The sequence below is a fragment of the Canis lupus genome, chromosome 10 (genome assembly GCF_003254725.2).
Source record: "Canis lupus dingo isolate Sandy chromosome 10, ASM325472v2, whole genome shotgun sequence".
In the NCBI taxonomy this organism is placed as follows: Eukaryota; Metazoa; Chordata; class Mammalia; order Carnivora; family Canidae; genus Canis; species Canis lupus.
The window spans coordinates 26294454-26316687 of NC_064252.1; the positions used below are offsets into that span (position 1 = coordinate 26294454).

Here is a 22234-nt window from a genome sequence, read left to right on the forward strand (position 1 = left end):
GAGCAGACGGGTCAGGGGGCTGCAGACCTGGGTGAGGAGAGCCTGAGGCCTCTCTCCTAAGGAAGGGAACCCGAGGAGGCCTTTGCTGCCACCCAGTCTGTGCACCTCCCGGCCGGTGCCTGGCGCCCCTGCAGGAGGTCACCTCCTGTCTCCACCCCGTCCCCCCAGAGTTCAGCCTGAGAGTCCAACTCACTGTACCAAGTACCCCGGGAAGGCAAGGCATCGACAAAATTGCCTTCCTGGTCAGGACCTCCTCCCCGTTGCCACAGCCCTCCTTCCCCAGAGACTACCAGGTCATCACACTCACCCCCTCTGCAGCCTGATCCTCCACCTGGCCTGCCCACTCTGACCAGACCAGCTGCATCGCTAGACTTTGCTCCAGGAACAGTGCAGCCTGGGAAAAGCTCAGCTCTGCAGTGCAGAACCTGCCCCAAGGGAGGGGGAGAGTGGGCTGCAGGCTGCCAACATGGGTCCCCTCCCTGACCTGCCCACGGAGCTTTTCTTTTTTTTCTTCTTCTTCTTTTTTTTTTTTTTTTTTTTGTGTGTGTGTGTGTGTCAGTATGTTGACAAATCTTTCTAATTCCTTTTCACTGAAAGAATTCACAGGTTTCAAGGAAACACATCTAATTCTAACACTTAAAAGAATAAGTAAAAGTTCCCCTCCGTTACCGATCTCCAGGCACAAGGTGTGTTGCTGGTTTGATATGCGAGATTTCTGTCCTCGATTTCCTATTTTTCATAAATATTACCTAATGGACACAAACTACAATCAAGTTGTTTTCCACAATCAATGATGAGAGATTTTCGTATCAGTAGTAATAGATCTACCATTTCGTTTTAAATCCCACACAATATTCCATGGTTGTTTTGAATGAATCACTCTCTATTCATGAGTGACTCATGAGTATAACCATTCTCTCTATTCACTTAAGCAGTTCGATTTATCAATTAGTTTGTGGCTGTGGAATGGAGAGCCTTGTATATTGCTTTTTACAATTGAAGTGAACTTTCTATTATAGAATATTCGTAGCATATCAGAAAAGTTGCAAAGAGAGTACAGAGGGTTCCTTACACTCCTCGCTCGGTCTCCCCCCAGAGCTAGTGTCTTACATCACCATGGTACGCTTGTCATACCTTGAAAATTGAAATGGCCACATTATGATTAACTAAAGTCTATACTTTATTCAGGTGTGCTACTTATTTCACAAATGAACCTGTGGAGCAAGAGAGAACTTCTGACTATAATCCTCCAGCTTGTTTTGTCTTAGAGCCCAGTGAGGTGGGCATGCAGGCTGGGAGGCTACCCCCATTGGGCCAAGTAGGACCTGGATGACCTACTGAGTTTCGGGAAGGGCTAGGATAGAAACTGGCCTTTGGCCGCTGGTGTATAATCATTTCCCCTTCCGTGGATCCCCCATGAGTAAGCACTGTCCTTCCATGTAGAACATTCTTTCCTTTCAGATGTTCCTTTCTTTGGCTTCTCCTTACTTCTCTGGGTCATTTGGGCGCCTTGCTGCCATACCCTCCCCTCCACTTCCTAACTCTGCATACAGCAGGGGAGAGTGGAAGGATGCACACCTGGCCTCAAACTTCTGTGACCTTAAAGAACAAAACAAAACAAAACAAAAAACTTCTGTGACCTTAAGCAAGGCTCCTTGCCATTCTAGACCTCAGTTTCTACACCTGTGAAATGGGTACAGCATTCCTGATGGGCAGCAGGTGCTTAATAAACTTCGGTCATTTCAAGGCTGGAAGATTCCAATGTAATTTTCTCTAAGCTATGTGGTTACAAGGCACAGATTCATGAAATGTTTGATCGAGAACAAATTTTAAGAGCCACCTCCTCTAATCTTTTAATTTTATAGAGGAGGAAACCAGGACCTAGAGGACTTCAGGGACCTGCTTGATGTTACAAAGCTGGGGCAGGAACCTGGGTGGCTTGACTCCTGGGCTACACCCTGTTCCCAGCCTCACCTTGGTGGGGAGTCCTGAGCCATGGAGTCGCCACCAATGGCGACTGGCCAGGGTACTTGGTGCTGTCATGTCCATCCAGTTTGAATACCTGGCTCTCCTGGAGTCTGCCCCAGGGCTGGCACAGCTGACTGGAGGCAGTCTGGCAGGACAATCGGGGGTGGGGACCTCTGCTAAATGTCAGCTGTCCCAGGGCAGGGGGTGGGGGACTGGTCTCCACTGGCTTTTGAGAAGGCGGGAGGGAGGGGCTACTCCTTGGCAACATTTTAAAGTAGGTCTTCTGGGCTCCTCTCTCTGTAATGGATTCCAGCCCTACCCTGGCCAAGTGAGACCAGGTAGAGGCCAGCAGGGTGAGTGGAGGGGCCAAGGGGTGAGGCCCGATAAAGGAGGGTCGAGGCATTCTTGCTGTGGCCGAGACCAGGCATAAGGCAAACCTGCAGACTGAGCTGGGCACAGCAGAAGCGTCCAGCATGACCCACCAGGGGCTCTGAGGACCCGGTAAGGCAGTCCTGATCCTTCTGGTTATTTTTTCCCACTTGGAACCTACCTCTGTGGAACACACACCGACCCTGGCCCTTGTCAGACTGGCCCATGAGCTGTGGAGGGCAGGGCCAGGCTGCCACTCAGATGAACTCCCCTGGCAGCAGTGGCCCTGCAGAGTGCCAAGGGCCGCCATGGCCCCACCTAGGTCACACTGACCCAGCTGCTCCTTGGCTCCCTGGGCAGGCTGGCTTTCAGGATCTGGTTACACCTGGCCAGATGTGCCCTTCGGAGGACAGACCCACCGGTACCTGGGATCTCCCTTTCACTGGAGCTTTCGGACTGAGGCCATGTAATAAGGCCCCAGCCTGGCCTGCTGCTGAGAATCAAGGAACTGTGTGTGGCTCCCTCATTGCTCGGGCTGCTTAGGAGACAGAAGCACCTGGTAGTCGGCCTGGAGCAAGCTAGGGCCTCACAGACCATATTTTCTGGGACACTTTCACTTTCAGCTTCACTCTTACTTTTCTGGGCCTGACCCTTTTTTAATCTTATCTTCATGTATTTTGATAAGTACTTGAAATACTCTTTTTTTTTTTTTTTTTTTACACTGTGTGGCATATAAATAGGAAACGGAATAAATAAAGCATTGACTCCTGAGGTCTCATGCAAGTCTCATCCACTTTGGAAGATTACTGTAACCACCCATTTTACAGATAGGGAAACTTTTCCCAAAGGCCATTAGGAAGGTGGCTGAGTCAGGACCTGGCACCCCTCCCTCCCTCCCTTCCTCCTTACAGCTGAGATGGATCCCTCCAGGCAGCCCAGCTGTGGGCTAAATCCACAGAACCTAATTAGGCCCCAGCTGGCAGCCTTTCTCCCTCCACTATAAAGCTTTGTTGAGGGCAGCCCGGGTGGCTCAGCGGTTTAGCACTGCCTTCAGCTTAGGGTGCAATCCTGGAGACTGGGGATCAAGTCCCATGTCAGGCTCCCTGCATGGAGCTTGCTTCTCCCTCTGCCCCTCTCTGTCTCTCATGAATAAATAAGTTAAATCTTAAAAAAAAAAAAAGCTTTGTTGAGAATCCATCAGGTGCAACAACAAAGCTGATGGTCACTGATGCTTATAAGCCAGTGAATGGCCCGAGCACATTCTACGCTAGACATCATTGGATCCTCTCAGTGTGAAGCAGGTACCTTTATCATTCCCATTTTACAGGTGAGAACACTGGGGCCAGAAAGATGATATAACTTGCCCAGTGTCATACAATTAGTAAGGGGTAGACAGTGGGCTTTCACCCACTGGTAAACCTGTCCTGAGCCCCTTCCATCTGCCATGTGCAACCCAAGTAGAGTGACACCAAGAATCTACTGGTGACCAGTGAAAACAACCCAGTAGATGGAACAGCCACTACTACCTTTGACCCACACAACACCCCCACAGGGTGCTCACCTGATCCATATCATCCACTCACACACTAACTACTTATCAAGAGCCCACTGTGTGCCAGGCACTGTACTAAGCCCTGGGAGCCTGGGAGACGAGGCAGACGAGGACCCCCACCTCCGTGCAGTGTACACAGGGGTAAGCAGGGCAAGGAAATGCAATAAACTAGAAATAAATGAGTCAGGTAATACTGCACATTAGAAAGAGTTGTGCTGGGCAGCCCAGGTGGCTCAGTGGTTTAGCGCCTGGCTTTGGCCCAGGGGTGATCCTAGAGACCCAGGATTGAGTCCCACATCAGGCTCCCTGCATGGAGCCTGCTTCTCCCTCTGCCTGTGTCTCTGCCTTGCTCTCTCTCTGTCTCTCAGGAATAAATAAAATCTAAAAAAAAAAAAAAAAAAAAGAATTGTGCTCCAGAGAAAAATCTGGGTAAAGGATAGGAGGTGGAGTGGGTTCAGTGACAAGCAGGTGCTCAGTGCAAACCTCTCTGAGAAGAGGGAGACTTGAAGACGACAAGGGGGCAGGAGAAGAAGATTCTGGACAGAAGGAACAGCCAGTGCTCAGAAGGGAGATGCATGGGATGGGTCCAGATCACGCAGAGCCTGAAGCCTCAGCAGGAAATGTGGCTTTCACGGGAGGATTCTAGGCAGAGGAGGAACATGACCCGACCCTGGTCTGAACAGACTCACTCGAGCTGCTCTGTTGAGAGTACACTGTTGCTGCAGCGAGCGCGGCAAGGACACCCCGGCATAGTCCAGGTGTGACAGGGGGCGGCTTGAACCACAGTTGGGGGTGGGGTGCAGAAAGCGCTCAGATTCCGCTGGATTTGCTGAAGACTTGGATGTGAACTGTGAGCAAGGAGTCAGGACCTAGAAGGATGGAGTCTTTGACTGGGGTGGGGGATGCCCCTCAGCTGCAGAGCTGGCTTTGAGTCAGGCTGTCTCTGCAGGTCCTCACCCTCACCTGGCCTCCCCCCTAGCAGATGCCAACACAGAAGCTGATAAGGGGCGGGGCCAGCCACCTTGAGGGCTAATGGCAGAGCCTAGCTGTTGACCTTGGTCTCTGGATCCAAATCTCACATCCTTCCAGAAGTATGCTTGGTCTAGAAACCTCACAGGATGGAGGGGTGTGGTGAACAATGCTTTGGATCTGAGGACCCCTTGTGGGCTCTGGGAGGAGGAATTGGTTTGGGGGACATTGTTCAGTTCACCATTCTCCACCCCCTCCTCCTGCTTCCTGACATGCATTAGCTTGAGCCCCTCCAGGAACTCAGGACCCCAGGAGGGGTGAGGTGGTCAGGACCTGCCTGGAGAAGCAATTTTAGCTGAGGGGGGACTTGGGTCTCTAATGGGCTGGCCCATTGCCCTCCAAGGCCGACACAGGCAGCTTCCTGAGGGCAAAATCCCTGTCCAGTCATTCCTATTGCTGAGGATGATCTTAGGCTGCTCAGAGGCCATACCTATGCCCTTACTCATTTCAGTAAAATTCACCAAATATTTCTTCGGTGTTTGCTTTGTGTCAGGGCCAGCATCTCCTGAAACCAAGTGTCTTCTGCCCAGGTTAGAACTTGGAAGAACCATACTGAGCTCTCCCAACCCTCTTCCTGACAACCTGCATCAGTCTCTGGATTTATGTAGCCACTGTGAATCTGAGTCTCAAGATTGCTTGGCCTCTCTGAGCTTCAACTCCCCCATCTATAAAACGGATATAATCATTCCTGTCCTGCCCACTTCAAATGAGACACCAAATCAGGGAGATCAATCCACAGTCCTCTCCTGTTCCCAACACTCACCATGCTGAGCTCACCTTCCCTGACATCTGTCTCCTCAGCTGGACTACCAGCTCCCTGGGGCAGGGAGCTGTACACAGCAGGTGCTCAACAAAAGCACCCTGCATTGTCCTGGGCCTCCTCAATGTGCTCACCATCACTTCCATGCACACAGACTCTGGAACAAGACTCCAAATTCTGGCTCTGCCATCTTCTATCTGTGTAGGCTTGGGCAACTTCACAACTTTCATTTTTTTTCCATCTATGAAATGAGAGTTCAATAATCCATGCAAAGTGCCTGGCGCATAATGAGTATGAAATAAACCTTAAGTCTTCTTACTCCTATTGCTATATCCCAGCCTGGCAGAGAGAACTTTTGGGTGGGGATGTGGCACGAGCTCAAAGGCTTGGAGGTGAGCCCCTGGCAAAGCCTGGGCCCTGGTGGGCACTGTCCTATCTCAGAGGAGCAAGAGGCAGGGCAGGGGCTCAGCAACTGAAGCCTAGGAAGAACCTGGGCCTGATGGTGGAGGGGCTGAGAAACAGCACCCTGCTTCCTGGGGCACCGGGGAAATGAGGGAAGAAATTTCAGGCCCTCTAGGAGCCTCCCCGAGTTCCCCCCAACCCTCAACACACATATCACTCTGTGAGTGGTACCCAGCCCCAGGGGCCTATGTTTCCTGCATGAAAGTGGTGGGGTGGGCTGGGTGCTTCCTGGTAGCCAGATAATCAGGGACGGGGGAGACTAAGGCTGATCCTGACCCAGGATAGTGGCAGGATCAGCCCACTCCGGGCCTCCTCTTCTTGTGCTGACTTAGGTCTGTGGCCATGCCCCAGAAGGTGCCCCTGGGCAAGTTTTCTTCCTTCTCTCCCTGCTCCTACCTCTTCCTTCTCCTCCTTGTGCCTTTTCTTTGGGCTCTGCTTGGAAGGTTGATTGGGTAAGGCAGGGAAGCAGATGAGCCCAAACCCCACAATCCAGTCATGATCTCGGGGTCAGGGCTCAGGCTCAGTCCAGGGGGGCTCCTGGTCAGAGAGGACAGGTGTTCCCTGGAGACCACAGGCTAGGAGTGTGGGCCTGGCTGGGCTGGCAGTAGATGCAGACACACCCTGACAGCTGTCATCAGAGTGACGGGAAGCTCCCGTGGCGCTCTCCATGGTCCTGAGCTCGCCTGCGCTGACCAGGGTCCTAGCTCAGCCCTGGGAATGCCCTCCACCAGCCTCTCACCGGCCCCTGCCAACCTCCTCTGTGGTTCAGTGGCTCATGTCCTAATGGCCACTCCCCCTGCCCACCATCCTCTGGCCCCCTTCCCTGCCTGCCTCATGACACCTGATCCCTGGTGTCCTCAGTTCTGGAACAGCCACAGGGCCCTCAACTCCTACAACTGGGAAAAGGGACCAGTTGTGGTCTGCATCCAGCAGCAAAAGGGTCCGACACCTACTAGGTGCTCAGGACGCCCTGGAAATGTCTATGGGGGAATTCCTGGAGGTCGCACAGTCCACCTCGTCTCCACTCTTGGGCAGGAAATGGCCCCTCTACAACCCCAGCCTGGGAGCACCTTTGAATGCACCCTCACTTCTCCATCAATTAGTTCATCTGCTTGAAAGGACATCTTGATTTTGAGCTGAAGTGCCTGCCTCCATCCCATATGACCCCAAGGCTCTGCCCATCTCCATGAGGAAGCAGGAGATGTATCTTTGCAGCAAACTCTGCCTAAGACACAAGGTGGGCACAGTGGTTGCAATGTCAGATCTGAACATTGCCTCTGACCTACCTCTCATTATCCTACCTCTGCTGGCCTCAGTTTCCCTTCTCTATAAAATAGACATATAACAAATGAGTCAATCCATGCAAAAGAAGAGCAACTGTGCCTAAGCATACGGTGGGTGCTCAGTGAGCATCGGCTTTCATTGTTACTGGAAATCAGGAAGATCTGGTTTAAGCCCCCAGCGCTGTAATTTTACTGTGTGCCCTCGGGCAAGTTACTTAGCTTCTCTGGACCTCAGTCTCAGATAGAGAAGGAAGATATCCCCTCCCTTGCAGTCCTGTGGGAGATCTGGATGAGCCGTGGTGTCAAAACATCCTGCATGGAGCCCAGCACTTAGCAGATGCTCTAAAAATACCTGCTTCTTTCCTTCCATTTGGCTTTCCTGCCAGACAACCAAATGCAGATGACATGACTGAACATGCCAGGCCTTGCTCCTAGCCAACTTTGTTAAAGGACTGAGCCAATTGGAAGGCTGCTTACTACTGACTGGCACCCATCATCCTCCTGGGCATTCTCAGTGACTCATCTGGCTTTCAGAGCCCAGGGAATCTGGAGCCCCACAGAGGGTCCAGACTCCTCTCCCAGGGTCTCAAGGGCCCTGGAGTAAGAATATTGTCCAAACTCTCACCCCAGGCCAGCGCCCCCGCCAAGTAACCATCTGGTCTCTGCTGGTCCAATTCTTAGCACCACCCATTCCAAGCACGTCAGACTGGTAGAAATGCTTTCTGTTGACCTAAATCAGCCTCCTTGGAGCTTCCGCTACTGCTTCCGGGTCCTCCCTTGGGGGTTAAGCAGAGCAAGTCAGCACCTCAGGAATCAGAAGACTCTGTGGCCAAATAAAGGTCCTTCCAATGTGAGGTTCCACGATCCCCCATGGAGAGACAGGCAGAGGAGGTAGCTACAGAGTCTGACAAATTCCAGAGCTCTGGCAAGATGCAAGAAACAACTGACGCTGTGTTTATTTCTTCATCTCTCATCATTTTATTCATCCCTTTAGCTCCTGTCTATCAGACAGCGCTCCATGAGGGTCAAGCCTATACACAGGGATGTCACCCCACAGCCGACGCATCATCCAGGCTACTGGTGGACATTTACCAAGAACCTGCAGTGTGCCAGGTACTGCCCCTGCAACGGCTGGAGAAATTAGGGGCTCATTCCTGGGCCCCCCCTGGAGGAAGGTATGTTGAGTCTCCATTTTGTAAATGAGGAGATAGATTCCTCATAGCTTTGAGGTTAAGCTACTCGCTCAGCCACACAGTGCTTGTGGGAATGAAACAGATGAGATTCCCCAAGCATCCTGCACCTGCCAACAGGTGGGCCTGGGACCCAGTGGGGCTGCAGATTTGGGGGTTCTACCCCAGGCGAAGCATGAGTGGCCTGGGTGAGGGAGGGTCTGGTGTACCCTAACCCCCCAGTCCCCAGGACTTCTACTCCCCAGCACTCCTCAGAGAGAAGTCGGCTTAAAGGGCCAGCCCTGGTCAAGGGCCCCAGCGGCCCAGTCACTGAAAAGTCCTGGCGGACTCTGTTCACCATGGTGCAGGTGGGGGAGCTGCTGCTGCTCCCATCCACAGATCAGGAAACCAAGGCACAAAGTGAGGCACAGCTACACTGGGAGCCAGTTCTTGGACCAGCCAGATGGGGCACCCCAGCCACCCCCTGGGCACAGGGATCTGGGGCCTCTACTCTTTCTGCTGGCTTAGCTCCGAAGCAGGAGCCTGGCTGAAGCCTCAGCCCAATGCCCATGCCTGGGAGCCCTTTCTGTGGTGAACCCTACCACTACCCCTGCTCCACAATCAGCCTATGTGCCCTGGCCCTCTCGCCTTCCTCCAAAGCCCTCCCCACTCAGCCTGCTCCCAGTCCCCTGCCAGCTGCCTAAGAACTTTCCCACAGAGTGGTAGCAGGTGCCTGAGAAAGTTGGTTCCCAAGGCTAGGACCTGCCCTCATCTCCTTGGAGCCTCCTTCTCTTTCCCCACTGGTCACTGGGCCACCGAGGACATCAGCGTTTGGTCCCCAGAGGCCCATGGGTAGTGAAGATATAGAGCACTTCCACCTGCCCAGAATGTTCTACTGGACAGCGCTGGAGGCTAAAGAGATTAGTCATCCTTAGACATCAGCCAATGGGGTGGCTGTGCTCAGAAGCCTGCTGTGGCTCCCACTGTCCAGCACTGAGGCTCATGGCTGCTGTGACTCCTGACCTTTTTTTTTTTTTTAAGATTTTATTTATTTATTCATGAGAGACACAGGGAGAGAGAGAGACAGAGACACAGGCAGAGGGAGAAGCAGGCTCCCAGCAGGGAGCCCAATGTGGGACTCTATCCCAGGTCTCCAGGATCACACCCTGGGCTGCAGGCGGCGCTAAACTGCTGAGCCACCCCCACCCGGGCTGCCCTGACTCCTGCCTCTTAAGATCCGCCCCTACCTTGCCTTATTCACGTTAACATGATGGTCACCACTTATCACACGCTGAGGTATCACCAGCTGTCGGCATAGGTTTTACATACACTGGCCCCTCCCGGCCGTCCTTAGAGGTAGGACTTATCATCCCCACTTTACAGGAGGAAATTGAGGAAATTGAAGCTCAGAGGGCAAAGCAACTTGCAGAGCATTCCTCTGCTCACCTGTGCACACCCACTGCTCTGCAGGGCCTGAGACCCACACGGCTGGCGGGGAGGGGAACGTGCCATTGGCCTGAGCCCCAGACACTGAAGGCTCTGAGTGATGGCCAGTATCAGCTTCCAGAGCTATCCAACAGCACGCTCTGTGATGGTGCAAACAGCTAGGCTGCGCTATCCTACACACCAGCCGCTAGCCCCGCATGGCTACTGAGCACTTGAAATTGACTGGGAGACTGAGGAACTAATTTATAATTTCACTTAATTTGAATTTTAGTTTAATAGCCACATGTGCTAGCAGCTACTGAATTGGAGCAGGCAGGTTCAGACAGGACTGGGGAGAATGGGGCAGGGGAAGGGGCAGGGGCAGGGAGCAGGGCTGATTGCACCAGCTCTGCAGGGATGGTGGGGCTGGAGGGGAGGATGCACATGGGAAGATGCTGTGTGGAGGTGAGGTGAGGCAGCCTGAGGTATCCAGCCTGGGACCCAGGGTAAGGGCGGGGAGTGGTGGTGAGCTGCTGTGGGGACACTCCTTAAACACTGGGTGACAGAGGGAGGGAGTGGGTCACAGCGTCAGGGGCAAGAGGTGGGCTGGGGGTGGGACCTGGGGAAAGTCTGTGGAGGACGGAGGAGGACGAAGGCAAGGAGCTGAGCCCAAGCCCTGGGGAGGGCACCTCTGGGTGGAGGATTGGGCCTCATTGTGCAGAGGCAGCTGGAGGCAGTAAGGTGGAGCTATGGTGTACAAGTCACAGGGCTGCCCTGAGGATTTCGTGTATGTAAAGTGTCTGGAACACTGCCTGGCTGAGCGACCACCAGGTGGGTAAGAAACAGCATCTGGTGAGGGGCAGGTGATGAGTGTTTGTCACAGGAGAGACTGAGGCATCTGAGGATGAAGCAAGGACTCCTGGTGGGTGGCTTTGGGGAGGGGAAGAGGGGGCTAGATGCAGACACAGACATCCCACGGAAAGGGTTCTGTGGGCACTGAGAACATGTGTCCCCAAACCAGGTTCTATGGAACCCCCAGGGCACTCCCGGGACCAGATGACAGAGAGAGATGGGGAGAGACAACAAAGCCTGGGACAACCCCTCCGCCCCCCTAAACACACACACATAATCAAAAAGATGCTCACTCAGCTTTTCAATTTCATACATTGTAGTTTCTCCTAGGATTTTGTTTGCAGAAAGTCTTCTACACTAAAAAGAGGTCTAAAAACCCCAGTGGGGCAGAGGCAGATGCGCATTTCAGAAGGGCCCCAGGAGCTCTGCTGGTCTCACACACACAGCTTGGAAAGCAGAGGCATAGACTGGGCCTGGGGGGCGGGGGGGTAACAGCCCTGCAGGGGGGCAGGGGGGCTCTTGCCTGAGTCCCCTTAGTGAGCAGGGAGGGAGTGTGGATGCATCCCAGCAGGGGTGCAGGGGCTGCTGGGGCAGAGGTGGGAGGAGCAGGGTGATGGCGTGACCGGCACAGCCACAGAGCTGGAGATCATGTCTCCTCCGGCCCGTTTCTGCCCGGTCACAGTAAACTCAGCAGTGATTGGCCTTGTCCCCTGCCCTGTTCATTCCATTCCCACACTGTGACTTCTCCAAGTCAGGCTGACCCTGTGTTCCCGGCGCCCAGCATGGGGCCCCGCCCAGACATTCAGCGAGTGTCTGGGGCAAGCCAAAGGGATGAGCACAAAGGTGGAACTGCAGGCACAGGGATCTGGCTGTGTCCCTGTCAACAGGGCCACATAGTCATGGACTTGCTGGGATGAAGAATCAAGAGGCTCAGCTGCCCCGCTGGGGGCTGGGGCCGGGCCCGGGTGGAGGGACGGCGCCCAGGGGTGGGGGTGGGATGTGAGGATGGCAGGTCTCTGGTGCTTCTGCCCTGCCTGAGGTGGGTCGAGAGAGCAGAGCAGTCCTGGTTTGGAGCTGGGGGTGCAGCCAGGAACAAGATGCACAGATGAGGTTCTCCCGGGTGGAGGGAAAGAGGACAGATGAGAAAACCAACAGAGGATGCCAGGTGTCAGCACAGGCCTCCCGGAGAGAGGACGTTTCAGCTGCGACCCGAGAAGGAGTCACCCCACAGAGTAGGAAACCCCCAGTGCGGTGACAGCAAAGTGGGAGGGTGTCAGGGGGGTGTCTGAGTCTGTGGTGGGCACATGGGGCCTAGTGGGGCTGGCGAGGACACCCCACACTCTGGGGGCTGTGTGGACAGAAGCCTAGGCAGCCCGTCTCAGTTGCTGCCTCTTGAGTCAATAATCCAGATGCAGCTAAACCCTCTACCTGGGCAGGGCTGGGCCAGTCTGCAGAGCAGCGGATCTGGAATATTCCTCCCAGAAGATGCCTCCTCCATCGTCGCCACCTTTGTGGTGGCTGGCACTTACTGAACGGCCCAGCTGCCAGACGCCGTGTGCTTTACTCCATTTATCCTCACAGCCACTGCATGGGGAGGACATGGGGGCCGGGGACTGAGGGACCTGCCTGAGACTCAGCAGGCGGTGGCAGGACACACCCACGCTCACCACCTCTAGGGGCCCTCATTCAGGCGGCAGGGCCTAGGCTGCCGCCTTCAGCCTCGTCCAGGGCAAGGGCCCTCCCACCTCCACCCTGGCCCCCAGCAGGAGCCCAAGGGCTTGCCACTTGTGGGTCACATGCACCTGCCTTGTTCCAGCAGGTGACTGGACCAGTCACGATAGCCCTGTGTCCACCTGCACAGCCCAAACCCCCTCTCGGAGGCTCCCTTCCACCTGTGATGGGGTGAGCCCCCTAGGGCAGCGCTCTGTGAGGCCAGCCTACAGCGAGGTAATACCACGTTTCACAAAGCCCAGAGTTTCCGGACAGGCCGCAGGAGCCCCAGAGTCCCTTCCCACCTGATGCCAGCAGGGACAGATCGCCCTGGACGGGGTCTGGTGTTGGGATCTCTGGTCCCCCGAAGAGGGCCTGGGGCTCTAAGAAGTCAGGGAACCTCCCTGGTGAGGCCCAGACTTCAGGAGGCTCCAGAGGGCCTGTAGTCTGTGGGGGGGCCTGGCTCAAGCCTGTACTGCACACCCCCGCCCTCCGCCGGCCCGATCTCTTCCCCAGCCCCGCGGGCCCAGAACTCCGAGATGGGCAAGGCAGGGTCCCACACCAACCGCGCTCACCGCCCTGAGGGGTTCTGTTTACTTGCTGTTACCCTGACCTGGCCTCCGGCCAGGGCCAGTCGGGCCCAGCTGTGTGGCCTGGGGACGCCCAATGCCCCCGCCTACTGCTGCCCTTCCTTGGCTTGTCACCAAATGGGGGAAAGAGGAGGGCGTGCCTGAGGCCTATCCCCCAGCTGCCCTCTGGCAGGGTGTGAACTGCCTCAGGTTCCTTCTACCTCCATCCCTTACAGATAAGGGAAGAGGTTCAAGGGGTCCAAGGGACCAGCCTGGCTCACCCTGAAAGTGACCCAGCCCTAGGGCCTCCTGCTCCCTACCAGTCCACTCTGCCTCAGTCTCCCCTTGACTCTCCATGCCTGGATCCCCGCAGGCCCACCTTCCCCTCACCTGACACAGTACCTGCCTCGGGTCCCTACGGTGGCACACCACAGGTGATGCAATATCCCGTCCCAGGTGCTGCAACCCTGTGTCCGGCCTTTATGGCTTGATGGCAATGGCTTCCTCCCCAGAGGCGGTCTCCTACCCCCCACTCCTGGGGCCAAGCACAGGTGGCAGTTAGGTGGCTACATGGACAGCCACCCTCAGCCTGGCGCCATCTCTGGCCTTTACCTTGGCACGTTTCCTGGCCCCACCTCTTCCTAGCCGGGTCACCTCACTTCCTGGGACTGCAACCTCCTCGTCTGCCCCAGGTAGAGACAGGTAGCCTAGTGGCAGTGAGGGCAGGTGCTGGGGACGCGGGCACAAGCGCACTTTCCAGGTGAGGGGCCTGTCAGTGCCTGGCACTTTGTAAACCACGTGCCCATCTCCTCTTGGAACCTCGCCTCCCCCCACCTCACTGGGTGGAAGGTCACCCTGAGCTGCTCCCAGACTCCCAAGGGACCGTGGGGCATTGTCAGAGGGTCACAGACGAGAAATGGAGAAGCGTGGTACGGGGGGGAAAAGCTCGGAAGTAGTCTCTCCTGGTGGGACCCTGGGTCTCCAAGAAAGCGGGGTGTTGGGGGGCTCCGCAAGAACAGCCTGAATCCTGACGGTCCCTCAGAGACCCCGCACTGTTCACCTGCAAGTGGGCTCAGTACTCAACAGCCCTGGTCCGCGGTGGGGACAGCTGGGGGCGCAGGGTTCTCTGGGAGTGGGAGCAGAGGCTGGACTCTGTGTGGCTGGCCACGGATGAGAAACTGGGGGCCCAGAGGAGACCCCCCAAACAGCTATTGTACTGCCTGGCTGCATGCCCAAGTCCACCATGAGCAAGCCATTCATCCCTTGTGGTGGGAATGACCCTCTCGGGCTCCTTCCTAAGAGGGTGAAGACATAAATCAGCCCCGGGCAGAGAAGAGCCGAGGGCAGACGGCAGAGCTTCCAGTGGGGGGGGTGCGTGTGGGGTCTCTGGGAGGCTCCTCCTCCCTCACACCCAGCTTAGCCCGTGCCTCCCCTGGGGCACTGCCCTCGACCCCTATCAGCCTGCAGAGAAAGCCCGTGGGCTGTGAGCGCCGAAGCCCTGCTCCTGGGGCTGCACAGGGACCATCAGTGCGGTGGCGGGGCAAACGGGGTGTCCTCTGTGCCCCCGTGCTGCACCTGTTGTCGGGGACACCCCACCCAGGAGGGTCGCTGAGGGCCTGGGTGAGCAGAGCTGAGGGGACTTCCCCGGGACACGGGGGCCCTGCCATTTCCGCAGAAGGAAGGAGGAGGAGGAGGGCAGGGTGCAGCCGGGGTGGCCCAAGGAAGCAGGCGGAGAGCGAGACGTGGGTGCCCACGAGCCGGGGCAGGATGCGGCTCTGCCTCAGGGGTCACATCCGTGGACTGGAGATCACCTTGAGACAAGAGAGGCCGGTGAGGCTGGGCTGAGCGCTCTCTGCCTGCTCTGGAGTTGGAGAAAGCCAACTCCCTTGTGAGCCAGGGAGGAGGGTGCTGTGCAATCAGCCCCCCCGGCCCCCCGCATGGGACACGGCGAGACGGCCAGGGGGCCGTGACAGGGGCAACTCCCTGGAATCTGGACTCAAAGAAAGCCAGATTCGAAGCCTGCCCCTGCCCTCTCCGCCCCCCGTGTGACCCTGGGCAGGCCTCTGAATACCCCTGGGCTGCAGAGTCATCGCACTGTGGGATCACTCCAGCCCTCAGCCCATGACGACTGAACACGGTCACATCCAAAAAGTCCCAACATAGACCAGTCCCTCTGAGCTCCTGACCAAGTCCAGCCCCTGGTGCTCCCCCAGGGCCTCACGGGTGTGCCCGGCGGCGGCACTGCAGGACCTGTGGGCACCTCCTTCCGAGATGCTCCCAGGCCCCAGCCCCACTCCTCCTCCTCCTCCACCTTCTCCTCACTGGCCTCTCTCCTTTTTTTTTTCTCCTTCCTGTCTTGAAACTCTTAATTTTTTGAACAAGAGGCGCTACATTCTCATCTGGCACCAGGCCCCGCAAATTCCGTCACTGCAAAGTCCCCATCAGGCCATGTGCGCCCCCCCCCAGCTCAACCCCCTCCCAAGACCCCACGCCACCCAGTTGCCCCCCACAGTCTGGCTCAGAATGAAACCCAAACTCCTCTGGGCCCACAGGCCCTGCCAGTCTGGTCCCTGATACTCTGCTGTCCCCGCCTCCACGGGGCTCCTCTGGGCTGCAGTCCCCACCTTTCATCCTCAGGGTCCTCCCCCCGCTGTTCCTCCGTCTGGAATGTGGCTGCTGCTCAGAGGGGCCCTCCTACCCGGCCAGCTCCAGTCTGTCCGCTCCCCAGGTCATCGGCTCCCCCACAACCGCTGCGGAAGCTAGCTGTCTCCTTGTTTACGAGTTAGTGGTCTGTCTCCCCCACCCACACCCTGGGGCTCAGAATGTCAACAGCAGGAGAGCAGGGTCATCCTGAGTCTCGGTCACTGGTCACCGCTGCTCCCCACCCCCAGGACAAAGCCTGGCCCAGAGCAGGCACTCCAGAAACAGCTGTTGCGTGACCACCCAACTCTCAAGAGAAGTGATAGCAGAGTCTGAGTGACAAGTATCAGCTAGTTTGGTGGGCCTGGGGCGGCAGGCCTGGCCCGTGCAATCCATGCCTATCCGTGCCCTGCTCCCAGACCCAGAGAAAACACACCGCCCCCCGGCCCCACCTCGCTCCTCAGCCCTGCTGACATCAGCCCAGGGTGTCCAGCGGTGCCAGCCCCTCCCACCAGGCTCCCCCATCCTCCAGGGGGACAATGTACAAAGGGCCACTTCAGTGCAGAGCTTCAGCTCCATCTCCAGCCCGGAGGCCTGAGGGTGGGGGAAGGGAAGGGAGGAGACGGCCTACCTCTCATCCATCTTCATGGGGCATTCATGAACCTTCCCTAGCACAGGGCCAGGAGGACCATAGATTCAAGCCATGGCCTGGGGAGGCTTTGAGCTGCACTCTGGGAGGTGGGGGGGCAGGGGAATGCCCTTGCTGGGGAGGGGGGATATCTGTGCAGAGGTCAGTCCTGTGTACCTAGGCAGGAGGGCAGGAGTGGGGGGGGTGCTCCCATGGGCACCTCCCCGAGTGTACAGGGCCCAGGTGCGGGGTGCAACTAACCACTCAAGAGTGCTCCCTTATAAGGGAGAGAGAAGAGCACACAAGGGGCAGGGGATATGGATTTGGGCCCAGCAGAGGGGTTAGAGTCAGCTCCCATCCTGCCTGAGACTCCGCTGCAAAACCAGGCACAAAGAGCTCACACAGCTGTCCCAACAACCTGATAACCTGTGACCTGAGCCTGGCACCCAGGGATGCTCTGATGTCGGGCTTTCCCCATGTTCCTCCTCCTGGGCCTTGATGTCATGTGACCATCCCCCCCCCAGCTGCCCAGGCCAGGAGCCCAGGAGGCATCCTAAATCCTCCCTCCTGCTGACCTCACATGTCTATCACCAACCGCGTCCATTCCATACCCCGGTACTTATCCCGCTGGTACCTCTGCGCCACTGTCCCATGCCAGCTGCACCACCAACGCTCACCTGGACAAGAGCAGCGGCCTTGCCAGGGGGCTCCCACCCTGGTCACGATGAGCCAAGCCAAAGCCAGCCACATCCACAGCCTCCCAGCTTGGAACTCCTGTCCTCAGGATAAAGTCCAGATCCTGTAGAAGGCCCCAAGTTCCTGTATAATCTTTCACTCGGTGTCCCCAGGTAGGCTCAGCTGAACTGTCCTTCCCCCAGGGCTCCTCACTCCACACTGGGCTGGTGCTGCCCGACTGCCCTGGGACCCCAGCACCCCATCTGATACAAAGGAGGGGTTGACCTTGGCTTGTTTAATGAATAAATGACCCTCCCCCCCCCCCAAATCCATACCACCTGCACCTGCAATCAGTGCTGCTGGGCTCTGAGGCCTGAGCTGGAGCTTGGAAAAGTCTAGATCTGCCTGGGCAGAGCATACTTCAATGAAGTGGCTTATCTACACGAACTCTATCATAATGGGAGGGCAGTGGGGGTGAGGGGAGACAGGGGAAGGACTCTGGGCTTTAGAGCACCCTGAGCAACATAATGGCTGATGGTAGGGAGGAAGTGTAGAAAGGAAGGTAAAGAACCCCGGGGTGCTCGGTGCCCGGCCCCATGCCCGGCATGCAGGAGGTGCTCGGCGAGCTGCTGCTGAGTCAAAGAATGGGCTGGAACCCTGGCTGTGCCACCCACAGCTCTAGGCCCCTACTTTCTCAGAGGCATAAAAAAAGGGGAGGCTGGTAACACCCACCTGAAGGGGCCTCACAGGGATCTGGGGAGCTGCTGAGGCTGCTCCTGGCCCAGCGCCTGCAGCTCCAGAGCTCTGGGAACCTGAGCCAGCACAAGGTACCTCCTGCAGGAGTGGTCGGGAGTGGTGGTGCCCCAGCAGGTGCACAGCTGGTTGGCCCTGCCGCTCTGGGCACCTGGTGAGCCTCTGTGAAGCTGGAACAATGAGCCTTTTCTCTTTTTCCTCCCCAATTAATCTTGGCCCACCCCTGCCTGCGAGCAGCGACAGCCCCCGTGGGTCAGGCCCTGACCATCTCCACTGGGGACACTCAAGAAGCCCCCGTCAAATGGCAGGGGACACCACACAGGACTGCAGGCACTGGGCCCCTGCTCCTTAATACAGAGCCACCCATCTGTTCTTGCTCCTTTAATTACTCAGTCCTTCCCACTCGCTAGATCCAGAGAGCGTTCCAGAAAAGGCCCGCAAGTGCCCAGACGTCCCACTGAGTGTGGGGAAGAAGAGACAGCAGTGAGCAGACCGCCACCATAGGGTGACAGGGTCATTCCAGGAGTCAGGTAGCCGGGGTCCAGGCCTCAGCAATGCCACGAACCGCCCACCAAGGGCAGCGCCCCTTCCCGAGTGAAGCGCTGCATCTCATCTCACCACCACACAGCCATCTCACGAAACTGAGCTTTGGGGGGCCAGTCCTGTCTGAGGTCAGGCAGCAGCAAGCTGTGGGGAGGGCCCGGCTCAGCACAGACCACAAGCACGCCTACCAAGGCTCACCAATGCTCAAGACCTCCCCCACCCCGAAGCACCTCAGTTTCCCCACTGACCACGGGAGACCTGATTCTCCTGCTTCCTGCTCCATCTTCCTCCCATAAGTCCCGTGACTCGGCTTCTCTGGTCTGAATCGATGCTGTGTTCTGGTGTCTGGGTCCCCAGGTTCCCTTTCAGAAAGTTCTGCGGCCCAGGTCCTCCTGCCTGCCAGGGGGCTTCATATTGTGAGCTCCAGCCAACCCGCTTCCTTTTCAGCACCCTGTATTCCCTTCCAGCCCCCTAGCAGTAGGGCCCACAGCCCAAGAGCCCGTTCCAGCTCCATCGGCATCTGCTTGAGAGCCGCAGAACCAGCAAGGAGGGCCAGCACGAGGTTCCCAGGGCCGCAGGGGATGGGCGAGCACACCCACAGCTGGGCAGGAACGCCCTGGCCCAGGGCCCCCCCGACTCTCCAGGGCGATGCTTCTGACCGCCGTGGCCCTGCTGGCCTCTGCCCTCACCAGTCTGCACTGCGACAGCCCCCAGGACGGCACTTCCCGCGGTCAGAGACCTTGTATCATGTCTCTTTGGGGTCAGGGCCTGGTACCTCCTCGGTGGGTGTTTGCTGAATGAATTAGCCGGTGTGCTGGAGGTATGGGCAAGATTACATGCTGGCGCAGCGTGAAGGAAGGACAAGAGTCCACTTACGATGGAGCTGCTCATGCTGTGTGCAGGGGGAGGGGATGTGCACAACGACGCAGACATGAGCACACCCTGGAGTCGGCAGATCTGTGGCCCTGGCACCTGAGCTAGGATCAGGGCTCAGCTGGATTACAAATACCGTTTCCCTGACCGCATGGCAGGAGGACGCAGGAAAGGCGCTCCGGGCAGGAGTCAGTAAGGCAAGGAGCCAACAGTGATGCGTACCCACCGGGCACGGGGATGGAGGTGAAGCCCGCAGCTAACGGGGGTGGGAGGGGGCTTTCCAGGCGGAGGTGGAATGGCAAGGGTCCTGAGGCCTAACGGTGCCACAGGAAGGCGGGCAGAGGTTCGAATGGAATTCTCGGGGTGCCACATCCCCCAGCAGCCGCATGCTGGGACGCTCACTGACCCACTTTGCCAGGATGAGAGAAACACAAGCTGTCTGCCACCGGCGCACCTGTCCTGGCAGATGTGCCTGGGGCCAGGCAGCTCCCCTGGTCCCTCTGGAAGCCACCCGCAAGTGGTGACCCCAGAACCAAGCAAATGGGGGCGCCGCCTGTTCCCAGTGCGCCTTTTCTTAGACCTCTCTCCTTCCGATTACGAACTGCATTTTTCTGATCACAAAGGTTTCACATACATCCCAGAAAACTGGAAAATCACAGCAAAAGAAACAGGACAGCATCACCCACCATCCCCTGAGCTAACCTTTTAGTCAAAGTTCTTAGACTTCTTCCCCCCCGTGTACCTTTTTGCTGGAATAAACTCTCCACATGGATTTCCTGCCAGCTTTTGGACAGCAAGCGTTTTCTCTAAGGAGCTTGGTCTTCCACGCGCATGAGGACAAAGTGCTGACCTGAGCCCTGGGGACTTTGCTCCTGGGCTTCTTCCCATCCCCCACCCCTGGATCCTATGGAGACGCTCCAGCTTGGGGGACGGGTCAGCCCCAGAGGGCCTATCAGCCGCTCTCTGTCTAGGTCAACCCCAAGCACCTGGGGCCTCCAGCGTTCCCTCTGTGAAATGGGTGTGTGTGGCCGGCTACAAGGTCCCCTGTGTGAGCTGAGGTGACAGTCACCTGCCCCTTACAGTTGCTTCCCCTGTCCCCTCCACTGGCATCTCGAGGCCCCTCGGCAGACCTGCCCTGCCCTCAAGGTTCTCAGCATCCTGTAGAGCAGACAAATGGAAATTCTGGCAGAGAGGATCAGCCCAGCCGTTGGGGTGGGGATCAGGGCTTCCCGGGACAGGGAGGGGGTCTTAAAGGATGAGCAAGCACCTGCCAGGAGACAAGGGGAAGGCCATTCCAGACAGGGGGACAGCATCTGCAAAGGCCAGGAAAGCTGGCACCTGGGCTTCCAGTCTAGGTGGGGGTACCGGGCCTGGAGGCAGGGACCACGGAGCCCGTTACATCCCCCCACTGCCTGTACCCAGATGAGGCCTCAAACATCTCTGACAGCAGTGACATGCCAAGCCCCAGTGGCAGCCCTGGACACCCGAGAGGGGGTCTGCCTGGGGGCCCCACTCCCCAGACCTCCTCCCAGCCATGGTGGAACCTCAACATCCTTTGCTCTTTACCTTGGGGATGGCAGGGGTGACCTGGAACCAGTCACTCATCCTCTGTGGGCCTCGACCCAGAGCCTGTCCCAGAAGCCTGTCCTGGGTTGTTCCAAGGACCAGATGGGACCAAAGGCCTGGCTCTGCCTCCACTGACCAAAGGGGCTCCCAAACACCTACTGTGTGCCGGAGCCCCCAACACACGCCTCTTTGTTTCTCTCTCCCGCCAGCCTGGAGAGAGGCCTCTCTCCCCACCACTACCCTGGACAGATGCAGAAGACCCCTTGGGGGCAGGCTTTCTGACTCCAGGATATGGGCATCGCTGCAAACGTAGAGTCAATCCTCCCAGCCACTGCTAGAACCAAGTGAGATGATGAGATAATCAGTGCTTTGCACACTATGCAGGGCTGCACAGAATCCTTGGTTCTCTGGCCCAACGGGCAGGACTCTGGCCCGGAAATTGCACTCCTGGCTGTGGGCCTAGCAAGTCGTCTGCCGTCTAGGACTCAGTTTCCATAGATTGCATGAGGATTACTTAAGCACACTGCTCAGGGCTCCCGTGATACTGAAATGAAGTCATGCAAGAAAGCACCAGCATCTCAGGACACCTGCGTGGCTCAGCGGTTGAGCATCTGCCTTTGGCTCAGATCGTGATCCCGGGATCCTGGGATCGAGTCCCACGTCAGGCTCCCAGCACGGAGCCAGCTTCTCCCTCTGCCTGTGTCTCTGCCTTTCTCTGTGTCTCTCATGAATGAATAAAATCTTTAAAAAAGAAAGAACCAGCATCTCGCTCTCATTCGAGCCATCAACGAGTTCCAAGCATTAATCATCACAGTCCTAGGAGATGGTGAAGAAGGCGCCCCTTCAATCCTTCTCCTAAACCCGCCACTCTGCTCAGCTTCCAGAAGCGGCCTGCCACGCTCACGACCATTCAACAAATATTTAAGAAATATTTACCAAATGCCTTTTCCATGTCAGGCAAGGTGCCAGCCCCCAGAGAGTGCCTGTGTGCCCAGCCTGGAAGGCCAGCTCCTCCCCTGCCGTCACCAGGCCTCCCTGCTCCCCCTTCCTGGCCACCATCACTCATATGGGGTCCATGGCCAACTGGGACCTGTTTCCAGAAGGAAAGGGCAGAGCAGGTGTCTGGATAAAAGGGTGTGGGTGTCACTATGGTGTGTGCAGAGCTAGGTTAGGGTAGTAGGGAGCAGAGGCTGGGAACACAGGTGGGGATCTGGGTTGAGGGCAGGGCGTCTCTCATGGCAGCTTGGACTCCACGGGGCTGGGCAGTGCTTCTCGGAGTCCAAAGGCCTCTGTAGCTCCAGGTCAGCATTTTAAAAACTGGGTTTCCAACCCTCAGAATCCCATGGTGGGATTCTGACTCAGCAGGGTGGGGTGGGGCCTGGGAAATATGTATTTTTCCCAAGTGGCC

At 57.0% G+C, this 22234-nt stretch overlaps 1 protein-coding gene and 1 long non-coding RNA gene across 11 annotated transcripts in view; one reads left to right on the top strand and one right to left on the bottom strand.

The window, feature by feature from the left end:
- MGAT3 (beta-1,4-mannosyl-glycoprotein 4-beta-N-acetylglucosaminyltransferase) overlaps positions 1–22234 on the bottom strand; it is a 40871-nt gene that overhangs the window by 4850 nt on the left and 13787 nt on the right. Inside the window, exon 2 of one of the 10 annotated variants that reach the window (XM_049115272.1) lies at positions 670–749. The exons of 3 other annotated variants lie outside the window; for them this stretch is intronic. In XM_049115272.1, the coding sequence (XP_048971229.1) occupies positions 670–749 (80 nt within the window). Of the gene's footprint in view, positions 1–669; positions 750–13550; positions 13897–15772; positions 16173–17093; positions 17289–17823; positions 17847–18635; positions 18962–20002; positions 20344–22234 lie in introns of those variants that run through there. 6 more of the 10 variants (XM_025459393.3, XM_025459429.3, XM_025459458.3 and 3 more) reach the window with 6 other exon arrangements.
- LOC118350014 (uncharacterized) lies at positions 8192–21766 on the top strand. Its single transcript, XR_004803031.2, has 3 exons — positions 8192–8314; positions 8418–8598; positions 21036–21766. It is a non-coding gene; the product is annotated as an uncharacterized LOC118350014 (long non-coding RNA).